The 19,245-nt window shown below is 41.2% G+C and overlaps 1 protein-coding gene across 11 annotated transcripts in view; it reads left to right on the plus strand.

Annotated features, from left to right (window-relative positions):
* NEO1 (neogenin 1) overlaps positions 1 to 19,245 on the plus strand; it is a 553,038-nt gene that overhangs the window by 209,011 nt on the left and 324,782 nt on the right. For all 11 annotated transcript variants that reach the window (XM_054041102.1, XM_054041112.1, XM_054041104.1 and 8 more), the window contains exon 2: positions 16,394 to 16,711. In XM_054041102.1, the coding sequence (XP_053897077.1) occupies positions 16,394 to 16,711 (318 nt within the window). The remainder of the gene's footprint in view (positions 1 to 16,393; positions 16,712 to 19,245) is intronic.

Genomic DNA, 19,245 nt, shown 5'->3' on the forward strand with positions numbered 1-19,245 from the left:
ACTCCATGTCCCACCTTCTTCAGATGATAGTACTGCTTATTAAACAGTCCCATGAATGGAAGTGTGCAGAGCCACTCAAAGTTCCTCAGGAGGGACACCTACCTTCCTCTCTTCCTCAGAGTCCTAGTTACAGTTTCAGAGCTGATTAGGTGGTGGAAGGACCTCCAGCCATTTCTGTTTCTCCCCCCTTATCCCTCTAATTCCCCCGGTTTCATAGGCTTGCCTTCAGAATTTTTAGGAACAGTGAGAAAAGGGGCAAGAGGGGGACCAGAGAATGGCTACAAAATGTTCCATTAACTAAGCTGCATCACTGGTGCATCACGTGAGTGTGAATGTGCAGGGTCCATGTCAAAGAACTCTGGTTACAGGTGAGTAACCTTCATTTTTCTGTCTTCTGCCCACTCGTGTGTTCACTGCCCCTTCCCCCCCCCCCCCTTTTTTTTTTTTTTTTTTTTTTTTGCAGGGGTGTGTGGGAAGTATTTGAAATTCTTATTTTCCCACAGGAGCAACCCTGGACATCAGCTAGCTCCCCAAGGCACCCTGCTGCAAAATTTGCTACTGCATGTAACCATAATGAGTAACCACATTAACTTGCAAGGATTCTAAAAATAATAAAGCAAGAGAGCTATTTGAATTGTCAGGCTTCCAAGTTAACGTCCCATTGTTATGAATGGGGTTTTTCACACTTCTGTTGTTGCTAGATTCAGACAGATGTTACTTTGTCAGTTTACATTTTGTTTCCTATCTGAAGGTTATCTTTGCAACCATAATGATTACAGACTTAATTTCTAAAATAGAAGTTCTGAATAATTATGCAATGATTTCATTGTTAAAATGGGTAATTATGTGGCCATTTGCACAGCCACATCATGCCATTGTATAGAGGGCTGTGGTTTTGAAGGAATGGAATAGAGATTTACAAAAGAATTGGTATTACAACTTCATGGTGATTGTGATGCTGTAGCAAGGGAGGGAAAGAAGAAGTCTTCAGCTCAGATTCCTTTGGATCTATGGAGAGAAATTATATTTTCAAAGAGCTTTATTTTTCTTTTGGTATTTTTCAAAAAGATTTTAACAAAACCTTTGCCTGTCACCTTCAAAAAGATTTAACAGTATTTCAGTGTGTTCATTTACAATATTCAGCTGTGACTTCTTCCTTTGTTAGCAGAGCAAATTTTGGATGCCCTTTCTCAGTACTACAAATTGTTCATTTTATTTTTTCATGTAGCGTCTATGGTACTTGTTGACAATGACTCATTAAATAAATCATTAAAATGGCTACAGATTTGTAATTAAATTCTTTTCATGTGATCTAATTTCTTTAAAATTTACTTAACTCATTTCATAGTTATGTAACTAAATTATGTCTATTTTTAAAGCTTCTTGATACAGCACTAACACACACAACATTCAGTTGAGCAAGGGAAGATGAAGTAAGTTTGGAAGGCTCATCAGTTGTATCCAAAATACAGTAAATTAGCTGCAGGCAATGTAATATGGTGGTCTTCTTAATTGCACCGTTGGTAGGTTGGTGGGATGGGAGAATCTCAGATTATGGTGGATTCTCTATCACGGACAATTTTTAAATCAAGAGTGAACATTTATTCTAAAATATATGTTTTAGGAATTATCTTGGGGAAGTTCTATGGCCTGTGTTTATACAGGAGATCAGACTAGATAATCGAAATGATCCTTTCCGCTCTTGGACTCTGAGAATCTATTATAGACATAAAAACCCTCATTGGGGCCTTGTCTGCACAAGGCAAAGTGTTTATGCTAAAGTATGGCTTAAACATGGATATGGATTGGCCTAACAGTTTAGGGCCGAACTTTGTTTTAAGGGGGTTGAAATGTATTTGTTTTTAATCAAGTTCCACCCACACTGGCAGGGAAACACAGAATATGTTGAATCCATGCTTTAGTATGGCAGTTAAGCATGGTTAGTTGTCTCAATTGAACAACAATGATGGATGACCTATTAATACCCTAGGTGGAATGCCTGATCTCTGCTACACATGTAGCTGAATGTTTAACTTTGTAGCTCTCAACAAAAATCCTCATGCCAAGTGACAGTTATAGTACTAAAAATAATATTCACCTTATTTATAAGCAAGGCTTCTGTTTTCATAGAATCATAGAATATCAGGGTTGGAAGGGACCTCAAGGGGTCATCTAGTCCAACCCCCTGCTCAAAGCAGGACCAATCCCTAGACAGTTTTTTGCCCCAGATCCCTAAATGGTCCCCTCAAGTATTGAACTGACAACCCTGAGTTTAGCAGGCCAATGCTCAAACCACTGAGCTATCCCTCTCCCACAGCAAAATATCAAAAATAGCAAAAACCTACTTATGGGGTGAAGGGTGAGGTTTTAGTAGTAAACGTGTATGCTGAAATTGAAATACTTTTCTCACTGCTCATGCTTTACTTTCCACATCCCTTTGCTGCTAGTTGGTATTTTGGTGCTGCAACTCTCAGCAAACCAAGGACGGCAGTGCAACATCACATCCATGCAGAAAGACAGAAAAACACATTGAAAAATAGGGCTTTTCGGGTAAATAATTTTGCTAAGAATTTCTTCCAGGAAGGCCAGTTTATCAGGGATTTGAGATGTAGCATGGCAAGACTAAATTTTATCTGGAACACTGCTGTATTTAATAGAGGGAACTGAAACTTAAGGGTGCTACTGTAATTTTTTTCTGATCTGGGCTGTGGCTGTTTCAGTCTGCATGGATTCTTGCAGGTAGACAAGTATTTGAGTATTAACCTACAAAAGCATAAATTGTCATCTGTCCCTCCTAATCTTGTCTTTGCATTTCTATGAATTATGAGCAGGAAAGAGTATAGGCTTTGTACCATAAGGCTGTAGTCCCACTCCAGACAGAAGCTGGAGTGTCTGTTTGGAGACCAGCATCTTTCTGTGCAATTCAGTGATAAAGAGAATCTTATCAATTTGTTAATTGAGGCTATTTTAGTAGGTAAATCCGATTTAAAAACTTGAGTGATGGAAGAAGTTAGAACGTTTACAGGACAGATATTCATTAGACGTAAAGGTCTCTTTCATATTTTTACCATTCTAAAAATACTTAAATGCATGGTAATTCTTCTATGATTCTTAATTGAAACAAATGCCTATTCCTCTTTAAGCCAATCCTAAAGCATTTAATTGCTGACCAATACTGAGAGAAACACAAAATGTTTGTGAAGTCATAGTTATTACCACTTGTGTTCCATTTGGTGAAGGCTTTCGAGCGTTCAGCATAAACTTTATTTTGTATTTGTGAGTGCATTGTTCTACCCCCTTTTTAGTGAATTTGTAATGCTTGTGAAAGGTGCCAGATTGAAAACCCTTTGGGGCAGGGACAATCTTTGTTCTGTGTTAGCACAGTGCCTAGCACAATGGGGTCTTGGTCCATGAGTAGGGCTCTTATGGTAATATAAATAACAAATAGTAATAATTATAAACCTATCCACCAGGGTGGATTTGATTTAAATCAAATGATTTAAATCATTAGTCAGGAAGACTTGATTTAAGCATGGATTTTTACATAAAAGTGCATTCTTGTTGGTTGTTATAACCTTAATACATATTCTTCACAACTCCGAGATAGATGTAGGTTTCATTTTTAGAAGGGACACACGATACATTTTTAAAGTGATTTATTTTTAAACAATTTTCAGATTAGTTTTACAGCTATATCAGAAAACGAATGAATGTTTGCTTATTTCATTTACCAAAGGTAATTGAAGCAGATATTTATGAAGTTATTGGGAAGTGAACTCTCTCTAATTCAACAGGTTAATCATTAATATTTGGAGGATTTTCTTGCCATGCTGTATTAGGAGGAGAACATCACCAGGCAGACATTTTAAATTGTTTTATTTAACTAAAACAACAATGTTATGTATTCTGGATTTTTTCTTCAACAGCAAACATATTTTAACAAAACAAGCATATGAATTTTTGAATTTAGTTAAACATTCAAGTTTTTTAAAATCAAGTTTGTTTTTGTTAAAATTGTTTTTAACTAAAATAGTTAAATGAAATATTAAAAAAACCCCACAAATTAAATTGACTGTCAGCCAAGTCAACATGAGAAAATTAAAATATTGGGCTTCTGCAGCTAACTCAGTCAGTCAATTTGGAATGAATTAGTCCAAAGGAAGAAAATATTCTTTCTACACCAGCAGAAGAAGCTACTGCTGTTAAAAGTGAGATTATCACTTCAACAGTCTCTGAATCTAAGTGCTTAATTGACTTCCACCAGTTCACTGGTGGACTTCCTTTAAAACATCATCAGCAAACATATATTTCTCGAATGGTTCACCCTTAGCTCTGAAGTTTATTATACTTGCCATTATGGAGGGATGATTGCTGGATGTCCATGTCATAGCCAGCTCCTCTTCTTCAGCAGTTAAGGTTTGACCCTGGTACCAAGTATTGAGAATATTTGCAAGAAAATGAGCTGGAGATAGTGCTTGTCCCATTCATTTTTTAATGCTTGTAATTTAACTCTGTCATTGCATATTTCTCTTTTTTGATCTCACTCAGTTCCTTCCAAATTTCAACAGCGTCAGCAATAAAACAGCTATTTCCCGGCATTTTGTTCAAGGCTACAGAAATAGGTTTCAGAGTACTCAGCATGTTTTCAACATTTCTCTTAAGCCCAATGTTGAAAACTTTGGCTGTGACAGGGTGCCATCTATTTTTTCACGATTTTGTTCACAAACTGTCATCCGATTAGGCCAGTTCTTGATATAGTGCTCAGAACAATCCACTGCTGAGTTCCATTGCATGTCTTGTGGGAGAGTTAGCTTGGGTCCTCCCACTTTTTTCAGAGCAGCTGCTGCAAAGTGGTGGTTACAGAAGTATTTTGCAATTTCAACAACATTAGCCTTTATTTCTGGAACACTGAAGTCTTTGGCTAGGAGGTGCATCAAATGAGCACTGCAACCGTATGTTGTTAGCTTGGGACTCTTTTCACTTTCTTCTAAATAATTTCTTCTCATCTTGGATACATTTGCAGCATTGTCTGTGACCAAGCTGCGTAATAGACATTTGAATATTTTTCCACAGTTTATTATAGCTTTTACTGCTGCTACTTGTAAGTATTTTGCTGTGTGTGCATTGCCTGATGTATCAATTGTTTCAATAAGGAAGCCATTACCTTCTTCTGTTGTCACACAGGCACATACAACAGGATCGTTGTGGACATTGCTCCACCCATAACAACTTCATTCTCTACACCTTTTGCATACTGCTCAATTTCTCTTTCATACACTGTCACACGCTTTCCTATCCAGCAATTTGCCTGCGACATCTGCTCTGTTGGGTGGACTGTATCCTGGTCTTAATGAGTGATCCATGGTAATGAAGTGTGGGTTTTCAATCATACAGAAAGGAGAGTTTGTTGCATAAATAAACCGGGCAATTTTTTCATCAGTTACCTCTTTGTAATCTGCTGGTTCTTATCACAAATTCATCTATGGTTATTTCCTGGTGATGGAGATTTTTTTTTCTTTTTGCTACAGTTGATATACTGTGGCTATGTGACATACATGATGTGACTGAAACACTATCATTGGTAGATAACCCTGAAACTATAGAAAATGATGATGATCTTGAAGGTGGATAGTCTTCAGAATCCTGTATGTTGAGAATGGATTCTCCTAAACAAAATAAGTCAATGCAGTCATTTGATTATTATTACCATGCTGCTCATTTAGCATTACTCATTGCATTCCCTGACACTATACTACTTTAAAGGTGAAATTGTAAAAGGAAGATCTGCCTATTTCAGCTATTTATTTTTTTTATCACAACTGCATCTAACCCTAACTCTAATCCTAACCATAGAGTAACAACTATATTTTTTGCTCAAAAATGAGAAGATCCTGCATGTTCAGACATGTTCCTTTCATCATCTTCAACGCAGCTTCCTCCTGAGCAGGAACACTGCTCATGTTGTTTTGGGCAACCAGGCTTTGCATTTCTTTGTTGCACTGTTTGCATTTTGCACACATGCCTGTCTTACCCACAGGTAGAGGAACTTCATTAAAATATTCCCAAACCGGGTCTCTTTTATGTCCTGCTGCCGTTATAGGTTTTCCCTTCTAGTGAGAGAATGGTATGGTAGATCTCAAATCAATGAAGGCTACACTCAAAAAAACCTCAAGACTTCTGGAATATGCTGCTCAAACAGTTTCACTTTTGTTTCAACTGCCTGTCCCTCTCTTCTCATATTTATCTCCAGACTTCTTCTCCTTGTCCAGATCTATTCTGCCCCCAACAATCTTCTATTCATTAAACTTTTTGAAACTTTGCACTTTTAGAGAGATGTAAGGGATTGACTGTGTGTACACACATATTTGCAGAAGGACAGTAGGGTTGAGGTCTGTTTGTCGCCTCCATATATTATGTGTTTATTTATTTAAAAACATTTTGCTGTTAACAAGCATGTTATCTCTGGAGACACAAATCCACAGTTTGAGAACTGCAAAACTAAGCATCTCTGATGGTATCTTCTAGACTGAGCACTGAGTCCCATTGTGTAGATAGAAAGATTAACCTAAATAATCTATACAGAAGCCCCTGGAACACCGTAAAATTGGATTCCCAATCCATGAAGTATTGGAACTCATTTACAAAACTTTTCTTAAACATTTCATGAATAAATTGTCTCATACTATACAATTAGAATTTATAATCCCTATTCCATGATGAGATATCTTTGAGCTATAATGTATCTGTCACGGTACGTCCCATAAGGCTTTACGGAAATATGCTTAGAATGTGTTTTATGCTACATATTCCATGTAACATATCTCAAAGGTTATGATCTACTGAATCTATTAATCCTATTTGTATGCATGTATTGTTTTTGTATTTGAAGTTATGAATATTGGCTGGGTACTGACTTAATTTCTAAATAACCTTAGTAGAGTATTTGGTCAGTTTCTGGAGAAAGGAGTGTTGAAGTTAAGTACCTAATCAAAAGACACTTAAAGGACAATGAATCTTAGAATGCTCCAATCCACATAAGAAGTCTACTTGAGGACGCTCAAAGTAGCATGTGACCCATGGCTGCTACCTGGTAAGAAACTGTGAGTCATGCATGGACATGTGACTTGCCCAGGTGACTCCAGAACTCCAACTTGGAGCTGGACTTTGCATAGGAGTGAGGAGGGGGTCTCCACCCACAAGAGAGAGTCTATTTAAACCCCTGGGAGACCCCTCCATTTGGTCTTCAGCTGACTAAAGAGAGAGCCTCTCCACCCCCTCAGGATACCTGAAAGAAATTGAAAAACTGACTGCAAGGGGTGTGAGTGATTGCTGGACCCAGGCTAAAAGGGAGCATTCTGGAACTGGTGAGGATCTTATCTGTAGTCAGTTTGGTTAGACATAGATTTGAGCATTTTATTTTATTTTGCTTGCTGACTTACTTTGTTCTGTGTGTTACTACTTGGAGCCACTTAAATCCTACTTTCTGTATTTAATAAATCACTTTTTACTTATTAGTTAACTCAGAGTATGTATTAATACCTGGGGGAGCAAACGTGTACATCTCTCTTTCAGTGTTATAGAGGGCGAACAATTTATAAGCTTTATACAGGGTAAAACGAATTTATTTGGGTTTAGACCCCATTGGGAGTTGGGCATCTGAGTGTTAAAGACAGGAACACTTCTGTTAGCTGCTTTCAGGTAAACCTGCAGCTTTGGGGTAAGTAATTCAGACCCTGGGTCTTCGTTGGAACAGACTGGTGTGTCTGGCTCAGCAAGACTGGAGTCCTAAGCTGGCAGGGAAAGCAGGGGTAGAAGTAGTTTTGGCACATCAGGTGGCAGCTCCCAACAGGGTTTCTGTGATCCAGCCCGTCACAGTATCTTAATTAAAACTATCTTTAGATTGGTTTTTTTCCTCAAAAAGCATTTTATCAAAAAAATCCTATTTAAATTAAAAAAAAAAAAAGATTTTCTTTTTTTAAAAGCATTGATTTTTATCCACCCTGCTATCCACAATATACATGCAGATTCATAGATTCTAGGACTGGAAGGGACCTCGAGAGGTCATAAGACTAAGGAAAGTCAGATCTTACCAAAATGCCGGAAATCTGACCCAAAATACCACTTTTCAGTTTCGTTTCCATTTCGTCCTTGGTTTCTCTGGACTATGAATAAGGATCCTAGAGAGACAAGGTCGGTGAAATAATATCTCTCATTGGGCCACTTCTGTTGGTGAGAGAGATAAGCTTTTGAGCCACACAGAGTACTTCTTCAGGTCTGGAAAAGGAATTCCCAGCCTCACAGCTAAATACAAGGTGGAACAGATTGTTCAGCATAAGTAGTTAACACATTCTAATGGACCATGCAAGCTGAAGTGGCCTCTTAATACCTCTGCAGTCATAGGACAAAAAAGGATGAAGGAGTGGGTTACAGATTGTAATAATAAGCCATATATCCAGTGTCTTTATTGTAACCATGATTTTGAGTGTCTAGCAAAATTATGAATTTAAGCTCCCAGGCTTGTTTTGAAAGTGTTTTGCAGATTTCCTTTGAGGAGGACTACGAGGTCAGATATGGAGTGATCATTTTGTGAAATGTGTTTACCCCTCAATAATATGATGTTTTAATCTTCTATCATTTTTCAGTGTGAGTTCATTAGAGAGCATAATGATCGTTTGGTTTTGCCCACATAGTTATAATTGGGGAGCATTTAGTGCAGTAGATGAGGTACACCACATGTGATAGGCTTGTGTGGGTCCCATAGATCTTGAAAAGTGTGTTGTGGGGCATATTCATCATTGTAGAAATGGAGATGTATGTGGAGGTTTTGCATGTGTTGTTATGGCAGAGTCTGATGCCGCATTGAGATGATGGGTCCTGGTCTGTATGGAGGTTGCTTCTGATGATGCGCTTAGGGAGATTGGAGAGTTGTTTGAAGGCTGGAAGAGGGAGTTTAGGGGAAAAAATATTTCAGGATGTGGTCACTATCAAGTATGGGTTGTAATTATTTAATGATTACCTGTATGTGTTCCTGTCTGGGTGGTAGGTGACAACTAGGGGCGTGAGGTTTTTTTTTTTCTTCCTGTTTTGAAGCAAGTTCTCTTGGGGTATTTGGGTGGCCTTTCCAAGATGTGATCAACAAAAAAAGCAGAAGTGTCCTTGTTTGGTGAAGGTGGTTTTAAGTGTACAAATGTATATATCCTGGACTTCCTTCTCGGAGCATGTTCTATGGTATCTGAGGGCCTTGCTATAAGATTTCTTGGTGTGTTTGGGGTGTTTACTGGATCTGTGAAGATAAGTGTAGTGATCCATGTTTCTGTTGTATTTAGTTGTTTGTAGGATTCCATTATTGAGCTGACTGTGCTGTCCAGGAAGTTGTGGGAATGTTCTAGAGAAAGTTGGATGGATGGATGGTGGTTGTTGAAGTTTGGTGGAAATCTGTGAGGGAGTTTAAGTTGTCTGTCCAGAGGATGAAAATGTCATAGATGTAACTGAAGTATATGATTGGTTTTGTGCTGTGTTTGTCCAGAAATTTGTCCTCAAGGTGGCCCATGAAGAGGTTGGCATACTGGGGAGGTATCCTGGTACCCATGCCTGTTCCCGTGGTTTGGACAAAGTGTTGTTGTATGTAAAGTTGTTATGGGTAAGAATGAAATAGGTGAGTTTAACAATGTGTTTGGGGTGGATCTCTGAGTGTTGTCCATTGTCTTGTAGATATTTGAAGTAGGAAGGCATGTGTCATTGTAAGGGATATTGGTGTATAGGGAGGTAACATCCATGGTGGTAAGAATGGTGTTGTGATAGAGGTTGTTAATGTTGCAGAGTTTCTGGAGGCAGTCAGTTATGAAGAGACATTTTATCTTTGGGTATGTCTACACTACGGGATTAATCCGAATTTATATAATTCGAATTTGGAAAACAGGTTGTATAAAGTCGAAATGTATGCGGCCACACTAAGCACATTAATTCGGCGGTGTGCGTCCCAAGTACCGGGGCTTGCGTCGATTTCTGCAGCGTTGCACTGTGGGTAGCTATCCCATAGTTCCCGCAGTCTCCCGCGCCCATTGGAATTCTGGGTTGAGATCCCAGTGCCTGATGGGACAAAAAACATCGTCGCAGGTGGTTCTGGGTACAGCCTCACCTCCTCCCTCCCTCCCTCCCTGCATGAAAGCAACGGACGGCAGACAACCATTTCACGCCTTTTTTCCTGGGTGAACACTGCAGACTCCATACCACGGCAAGCATGGAGCCCGCTCAGCTCAAAACAGCAGTCATGAACATTGTAAACACCTCGTGCATTCTCGTGGAGTTTATGCTGAGCCAGGACCAGAAAAACGAGGCGAGGAGGCGGCAGCGGCGGCAGCGCAGCGACAAGCATGATGAGGACATGGATATGGACACGGACACGGACACAGAATTCTGTGAAACTGCGGGCCCCGGTGCTTTGGAGATCATGTTGTTAATGGGGCAGGTTCTATCCATGGAACGCCGATTCTGGGCAAGGGAAACAAGCACAGACTGGTGGGACCGCATAGTGTTGCAGGTGTGGGATGATTCCCAGTGGCTGCGGAACTTTCGCATGTGTAAGGGCACTTTCATGGAACTTTGTGACTTGCTGTCCCCTGCCCTGAAACGCCAGAATACCAAGATGAGAGCAGCCCTCACAGTTGAGAAGTGCGTGGCGATAGCCCTGTGGAAGCTTGCAACGCCAGACAGCTACCGGTCAGTCGGGAATCAATTTGGAGTGGGCAAATCTACTGTGGGGGCTGCTGTGATGCAAGTAGCCAAAGCAATCACTCAGGTGTTGCTACGAAAGGTAGTGACTCTGGGAAATGTGCAGGCCATAGTGGATGGTTTTGCTGCAATGGGATTCCCTAACTGTAGTGGGGCGATAGATGGAACCCATATCCCTATCTTGGCACCGGAGCACCAAGCCACCGAGTACATAAACCGCAAGGGGTACTTTTCAATGGTGCTGCAAGCACTTGTGGATCACAAGGGACGTTTCACCAACATCAACGCGGGCTGGGCGGGAAGGGTTCATGACGCTCGCGTCTTCAGGAACACTACTCTGTTTAAAGGGCTGCAGCAAGGGACTTACTTCCCGGACCAGAAAATAACCGTTGGGGATGTTGAAATGCCAATAGTTATTCTTGGGGACCCAGCCTACCCCTTAATGCCATGGCTCATGAAGCCATACACAGACAGCCTGGACAGGAGTCAGGAGCTGTTTAACTACAGGCTAAGTAAGTGCAGAATGGTGGTAGAATGTGCACTTGGCCGTTTAAAAGGTCGCTGGCGTTCATTATTGACTCGCTCTGACCTCAGCCAAAGAAATCTCCCCATTGTTATTTCTGCTTGCTGCGTGCTCCACAATCTCTGTGAAAGTAAGGGGGAGACCTTTATGGCGGGGTGGGAGGCGGAGGCAAATCACCTGGCTGGTGATTACGCGCAGCCAGACACCAGGGCGATTAGAAGAGCACACCAGGAAGCGCTGTGCATCAGAGAAGCTTTGAAAACCAGTTTCATGACTGGCCAGGCTACAGTGTGAAATATCTGTTTGTTTCTCCTTCATGAAAACCTGCCCCCTTTATTGACTCATTTTCTGTAAGGAACCCACCCTCCCCCTTCCCCCAGCTTGCTTTCAAATCAAATAAAGTCACTATCATTTAAAAATCATTTATTCTTTATTAATAGTTTAGAAAAAGGGGGAGGGAACCCGGGTGGGATTTGGGAGGAGGATTGGTGGGAAGGAAAAGGCCACTAAAAAAAGGTTAAAAAAAATGACAGCCTTTTGCTTGGGCTGTCCACTGGGGTGGAATGGGAAGGTGTACGGAGCCTCCCCCACCGCGTTCTTACACGTCTGGGTGAGGAGGATATGGAACATGGGGAGGGGGGTACAGGGGCTGCAGTGGCACTCTGTTTTCCTGCAGCCGTTCCTGAAGCTTCACCAGACGCTGGAGCATGTCTGTTTGCTCACGCAGCAGCCCCAGCGTTGCATCCTGCCTCCTCTGATCTTCCTGCCGCCACCTCTCATCTCGAGCGTCCCTCCTGTCCTCACGTTGGTCCCTCCTGTCCTCACGTTGGTCCCTCCTGTCCTCACGTTCACTGGCTTCTTTCCTATACTTTGAAACCGTTTCCTTCCACTCATTCAGATGAGCTCTGTCACTGCGGCTGGATTCCATAATTTCTGCAAACATCTCGTCTCGCGTCTTCTTTTTACGACGCCTTATCTGTGATAGCCTTCGGGATGGAGGAGGGAGGCTTGAGGAATTTGCAGCTGCTGTAGGGAGGGGAAAAAAGAGAGAATTGTTTAAAAAGATACATTTTGCAGATCAATGCTTATACTCTAACCAACACTATTCACATTACATAGCACATGTGATTTCTGTGCAAGGTCGCATTTTGCCTCTTAATACTGAGTGCCTGTGGCTTTGCTGCTAGAGATCACAGGTCCGGGCAACAGAATTCGGCTTGCATGCGGCCATGGTAAGCCATTGTCTTATGGCTTCTGCGCCCTCCTTTCCCACATACCAAGCAAAGCCTGTAGAGTGCTGCGGTTTTTCTGTTAACATTCAACAGCAGCAGAAAACAAACTAACCCACCCCCCCTCCCGCCATGAATTCTCTGGGATGATCGCTGTACCCCTCCCCCCCACTGCCTGGCTGGTATCAGGGAAGATCCCTGCAGGAACCAAACTAACCACCACCCCCCCGCCGCCGCCCCCCTCCCGCCATAAATTCTCTGGGATGATCACGGTACCCCTCCCCCCACCGCGTGGCTGGTAACAGGGAAGATCCCTGCTAGCCAAACGCGAAAAGCTCAGGGCCAATTTCCCATCTGCGCTTGGCTAACTGCAGGGAAGGATTTATTTTCAGCCACAGGCAAACAGCCCAGTAGGAACGGCCACCTCTGTCCCCTTAATTAAGTTCCCGTATTTCAACCAGGTTACCATGAGTGATATCACTCTCCTGAGGATTACACAACAAGATAAAGAACGGATGTTGCTTGAATGCCAGCAAACACCGGGACCATACGCTGCCAGGCTTTGTCAGGCAATGATACCAGATTACTTGCTGCAAGCATGGCGTGGTCAAGTGTCCTACCATGGAGGACGGAATAAGGCTGCACTGCCCAGAAACCTTGTGGCAAGGCTTTTGGAGTACCTCCAGGAGAGCTTCATGGAGATGTCCCTGGAGGATTTCCGCTCCATCCCCAGACACGTTAACAGACTTTTCCAGTAGCTGAACTGACCGCGAATGCATCCCAAGTCCTCAGGGCAAAGTAATCATTAAAAACCGTTTGCTTTTAAAACAAGTTTTATATTTTAAAAGGTAAACTCACCTGAGGTCCCTTCCATGTGGTCATGGTCTTGGATGCTGGCTTGGGAGGGTTGTGAGGGTACTTCAGTCAGGCTGAGAAAAAGATCCTGGCTGTTGGGGAGAACGGAGTGCTGTGTGCTCTCTGCAAGCTCATCCTCCTCCTCTCCCCCATCGGCAGAATCCTCAGGTGTAGCTGATGAGACTATCCCCGACCCGGAATCCACGATCACAGGTGGGGTAGTGGTGGCGGCCCCCCCTAGAATTGCATGCAGCTCGGCGTAGAAGCGGCATGTCTGCGGCTCTGACCCAGAGCGACCCTTTGTCTCCTTTGTTTTTTGATAGGCTTGTCTGAGCTCCTTGACTTTCACGCGGCAGTGATCTGAGTCCCTATTGTGGCGTCTCTCCATCATGCCCTTGGAGATTTTTTCAAAAGTTTTGGCATTTCGTCTTTTAGAACGAAGTTCTGCAAGCACTGAATCCTCTCCCCGTATAGCGATCAGATCCAGTACCTCCCGTACGGTCCATGCTGGTGCTCTTTTTCGATTATCGGCCTGCATGGTTACCTGTGCTGATGAGCTATCTGTGGTCACCTGTGCTCTCCACGCTGGGCAAACAGGAAATGAAATTCAAATGTTCGCGGGGCTTTTCCTGTGTACCTGGCCAGTGCATCTGAGTTTAGATTGCTGTCCAGAGCGGTCACAATGATGCACTGTGGGATAGCTCCCGGAGGCCAATACCATTCAATTGCGGCCACACTATCCCTAATTCGAAATGTTAAAATCGATTTTGGCGCTACTCCGCTCGTCGGGGTGGAGTACAGAAATCGGTTTAAAGCGCCCTTTATTTCGAAATAAATAGTGTCGTTGTGTGGACGGTTGCAGGGTAAATTCGAATTAACGCTGATAAATCTGAATTAAAGTCGTAGTGTAGACCAGGCCTTTGTCTCAGTTTGGCATTGTTGTCTTGTCTTCAGCCGACAGATGGATGCTCTTGGTTTCTTAGAAGCCTCGTCAGATTCCTCAATTTGTTCCCCAGCTAGGTATGGAAATAAACTTCAGTGTTCTGTGTTAGTAGTGCTTCTGAACCAAGTTGCCACATTTTATATTATACCCTCTTATTTTGTGGTTAAAGGCTCTGGTGGTGGTATTTTAAATTATATTAGTATGATACCAGCAGTGTGATTTATTATGTGTGACATATCCTATTTCCAGTTCCTAAGTGGAGGGGGAGAAGCACCTTCATGGTCAAACAAATAGTTAGGGCACCCTATCATTCTTTCTTATTAGCTGCTCTGAAAATCTTATGACTGCTCTTGCCACCAAACCAACATTATAATAACTGTTTTATTAAGAGATCCTGATTTGGTTATCAGTCTCTGTTCCCTCCCAAAATAATTTCTTGCTTCTTTGATGAGTTTTCTCTGGCAGTGATGATGAAGCTATGATAAAAGAAAGTGATACACAGTCCTTCTCTCTACCTTGCTGACTACACTAGGAATATAGTAATTAAAACCCGTGCAATAGAATATGAATATCAATTAAAGAAGTTTATTTGAGAATAATTAAAAATGGACAGGTAATCATGTTTACACTTTAATGTAGGAGTAAAAAACTGTACGATGGTACCACATGATATGTTAGACTCAGAATTGGATTACAAATAATTACCCAAAAAGCAGACACTCTTGTCCCTTGAAGTCTAATTTCTTAATGTTTTTATTTCATACTATTGCAAATAAGACATCAGACTGCTCTCGCTGGTATCCATATATCACAAAAGGCCAAGGAAAAATGTCCTGAAAGACAATACCATCTTGTTCCTATAAATATACTCAAATAGCACTTAGCCATTAATCAAATATTTCATTCAGTTACAGAGTGCATTTTTAAATGGTGAATGTCAGTTTGGATCTGGAAGATAATACTCTTGATAAATCTTGAAACTTGTTATTTAGACCTCTTTGAAGTAGTGAACTGATCAAAGTTGTAAAACACATTATTTATAATATTATAAACTATCTGGAATCTATAAGACAAAAGACATTTAATTCTGCTGTAAAAAATTTTTTTTTTACCTTCTATAGAATTAAAGTAAATAAAATGTGTTAACTATTTAGAGTTGGCCATGACACAAATCGATACACTCTGCCCACAACATGCAACTCTGAAGTAATTTATAACTCCAGTCCAACAGCGTTATAAAACCAAAACTTACTAAAAGTTATTTTAGAGAGATACCAGTAATTAGATTGTCACGTTAAGGACTAAGATTTCTTTTTCTTCAAAAGAGCAGCTGAACTTTTATATTTTTATAACTTTTATATTTGCAGCCAAATATAAACACTTTAACTAGAAAACGATGCTACAAAAACTGAATTTAACTAGATTTCAGATTGACTGTCTTCCGTTAAGAAACAGTTTGAATTTTCAATAGAAAAATGGGACGTCAGCCAAATAAGACTACTCAAATTGATTAAGGGTTTTAGCAAAAAGATAGGGTGGCAAAATGTTCATGTTTTAAAATGCAGAAATAGCTATTTATAGCTAGAGAGCTTAAAAGGAATAAGAAGTGTTTTAAGAGAAGAAAAAACTATGCCAAAAATAGCTTTGTTAACAAAGGAGATAACGTTTACAACTTCTTAAAAACAAGCCCTGGGCAAAAATTTTATCCAGTGTAATACAACTTCTTCCCCTATTAAAATAGTTATTGTGGGATTCTGGGCAGGATGAGGGCAAAACTGATTTTATAGGCCAAGCTTAGTTATTCTTATAGCATGTCAGTATGTTGAATTTTTTTCTGTTCTGTCATAGGGCTTAGTAGAAAGTAACTTGGACATATAGTTGTTCTTGATGGCCCTTCCTGATTCTTTTTATCTTGATCCCAAGTTAGTCAGGCTAGCGCTTTTGACTTTGTATCTTTTCTTTTAAGAAACACATTTACTACTGTAAGAGTTATGAGTAGTATGGCACACTAGATATTCTAATATTTTTCTGTTCCCTGTAAGAAACGTTTCCTTATATTAATAACTATGGAAGGGTAAACAAACATTTCCAGATTTTACTTATGTTTTATAGGGTCCACCGTGAGAACCTTCACTCCGTTTTATTTTCTGGTGGAGCCAATGGACACGTTATCAGTTCGAGGGGCTTTTATCATACTGAACTGTTCAGCTTACTGTGAGCCTTCTCCAAAAATTGAATGGAAGAAAGATGGGACTTTCCTAAATTTGGTGTCAGATGACCGGCGCCAGCTGCTACCAGATGGATCTTTATTAATAAACAGTGTGGTGCATTCCAAACACAATAAACCTGACGAAGGATATTATCAGTGTGTGGCAACCGTGGAAAGCCTTGGGACCATTGTAAGCAGAACAGCAAAGCTTACAGTAGCAGGTGAGTCCTGTAATTGACTGCATGACAATGTTGATGTGCATGTGACGGGACCCCGGGGTGCAGCCTGGGACTGTGGGACCACTTTGCCCCCTTAACTCTCCAGCCTGGGCTGTCTCTCACAATGCTTTGCTAGTGACAAATAGCAAACCTCTCCAGGCGCTGTTATCACTCAGCACAACCGCATGGGGAGTCCCATACCCAGCTAGATTGCATGAATGCTCCCAGAGCCACTCATGAATCACATAGAGAGGCACCAGCCGAATCCCCCCCAGCTCCTAGACTTGTACCTCAGGAATATACTGTCTTGCACTGTTCAAGACGAGTAATCCAAGCTTATTAATTGGTTTACCACTTCATCAATGGAAAGTGGGATATCCACCAGCCTTTGTAAATGTGAGCAGATTTATCAAACACTTCAGGCAAACTCGCTGGTAAAGATGAACAGTAAAACAAGTTTATTGACTACAAAAGATAGATTTTAAGTGATTATATAAGTGATAGGTTAAAAAGTAAGAGTGGTTACCAACATAAAATAAAATATAAGCACGCAATCTAAACTCTCATCTCTGTTAAACTGGGCAACACCTAGATTAAGCAGTTTTTCTCACCCCACTAGATATTGTAGTTCATAGTACACAGGTTTCATCCTTGAAACCTGGGCCAGTCTAAGCTGTTGGAGTTTTCAGTCTTACAAATTCACAGCCATGAAAAACGCATCACAGACCATGAAATCTGGTCTTTTGTGTGCTTTTATCCTAAACTATACAGATTTCACAGGAGAGATCAGCATTTCTCAAATTGGTAATTCTGACCCAAAAGGGAGTTGCGGGGGGAGGGAGGTTGCAAGGTTATTTTAGGGGTGCCATGGTATTGCCACCCTTACTTCTGCACTGCCTTCAGAGCTGGGTGGCCGGAGAGCGGCGGCTGGTGGCCAGGCACCCAGCTCTGAAGGTGGCGTACCGCCAGCAGCAGCGCAGAAGTAAGGGTGGCAATACCATACCATGCCACCCTTTCGTATGCGCTGCTGCCTTCAGAGCTGGGTGGCCAGAGAGTGGTAGCTGCTGACTGAGGGCCTAATTCTGCAGGCAGCAGCTCAGAAGTAAGGGTGGCAATACCATACTATGCCATCCTTCTGCGCTGCTGCTGGTGGCGGGTCTGCCTTCAGAGCTGGGCCTCCTGGCCAGCAGCTGCCGCTCTCCAGCTGCCCAACTCTGAAGGCAGCGCCGCTGACAGCAGCAGTGCAGAAGTAAGGGTAGCACTACCGCAGCCCCCCCCACAGGACCCCTACAATTACAACACTGAAATTTTAAATTTAAATACCCGAAATCATGACATTTATTATTTTTAAAATCCTATGATCGTGAAATTGACCACAATGGACCGTGAATTTGGTAGGGCCCTATTTATAGCTGAGGCCTCAGTAATGTCTGATTCTATTATTTTTATAGACAATGTAGCTTTATGCAAACTATATACACTACATGAAAGAGGCTTATAATTACTTCACAACAGCAAATCAGATTTCAAAAACAAAAGAAAAAGAAGCCGAAGCAATTTAAGGAGAAAAAATTGGCCATCCAGCAATTTTCCTTCATTTCTCTAATGATCTGCTTGCCAGCTTTTCTGACAATTTTTTCTTCTTCGAACAAATGGCTCAGGGTAATGATTTCATCCTGACTGGTGCTACAGCATCTCCCAGAGCTGCTGTTTGTTGCCATTTATATTCAGACATTGTCTTTATTACATTATTGTGTGGTATTGTGAAAGATCAGTAACGGTGGAAATAAACAACTGATTTTTCTCCATCTTACAGCAGTGGCTTCCATAGTATCCCTGAAATGGGAAGTGGTTTTTTTTATAAAATTCCTATATGTTTTTGGAAATGACATTAAAAGCAATCCCGATAATTTTATCTAAAATAATTATAATTTAGCCTCTTTTGACTGAGTAGTGGTATTTGATTTTGCTGAGTTCTACACCAGATCATTTACACTATGTGGCATGTCTGTTCTCATTTTCAGTGCAATGATTATGAATAGGTAAAGTTAATAGAGTGAGAAACAAAGAGAATTCAAAACACCTTTTAAAATGTCCGGTCCTTGTTCTCCCCTTTGTACCTTTTTGAAAATTCCAGTGATCTAGCGTGGAGGTTCTGTGACCATATCACCTTTAATAAACTTAGAAATGCTGCAGACAGATTTTTTTGTTTGTTTGTTTTGCACTCGTAAAGGTATATTTTAAAAAGTTTGTAAGCATTGGCATAAACAAATCTTTCCACTCTGGATGAGGCCATTGTAATACAAACGTGTACCACACAAACATTTTCAACCCACACACCCACAGTCAGCAACCCTGCTGTCTTAAATGTTTCCACCCACAATCAATATTCTTCTGTTAGAAATGCATATGTGACAAAATATCACTTATACATTTTTTAGTGGTAAGTGAAATTGAGTCTGGAGCTGAGATCTTGCTTAAAGCCCTAGCCTTTGAGAGAACAAGGATAGTGGTGGTGGTGTTGAAGTATTGGACTT

This window comes from Malaclemys terrapin, chromosome 10 (assembly GCF_027887155.1).
Source record: "Malaclemys terrapin pileata isolate rMalTer1 chromosome 10, rMalTer1.hap1, whole genome shotgun sequence".
Lineage (NCBI taxonomy): Eukaryota > Metazoa > Chordata > Testudines > Emydidae > Malaclemys > Malaclemys terrapin.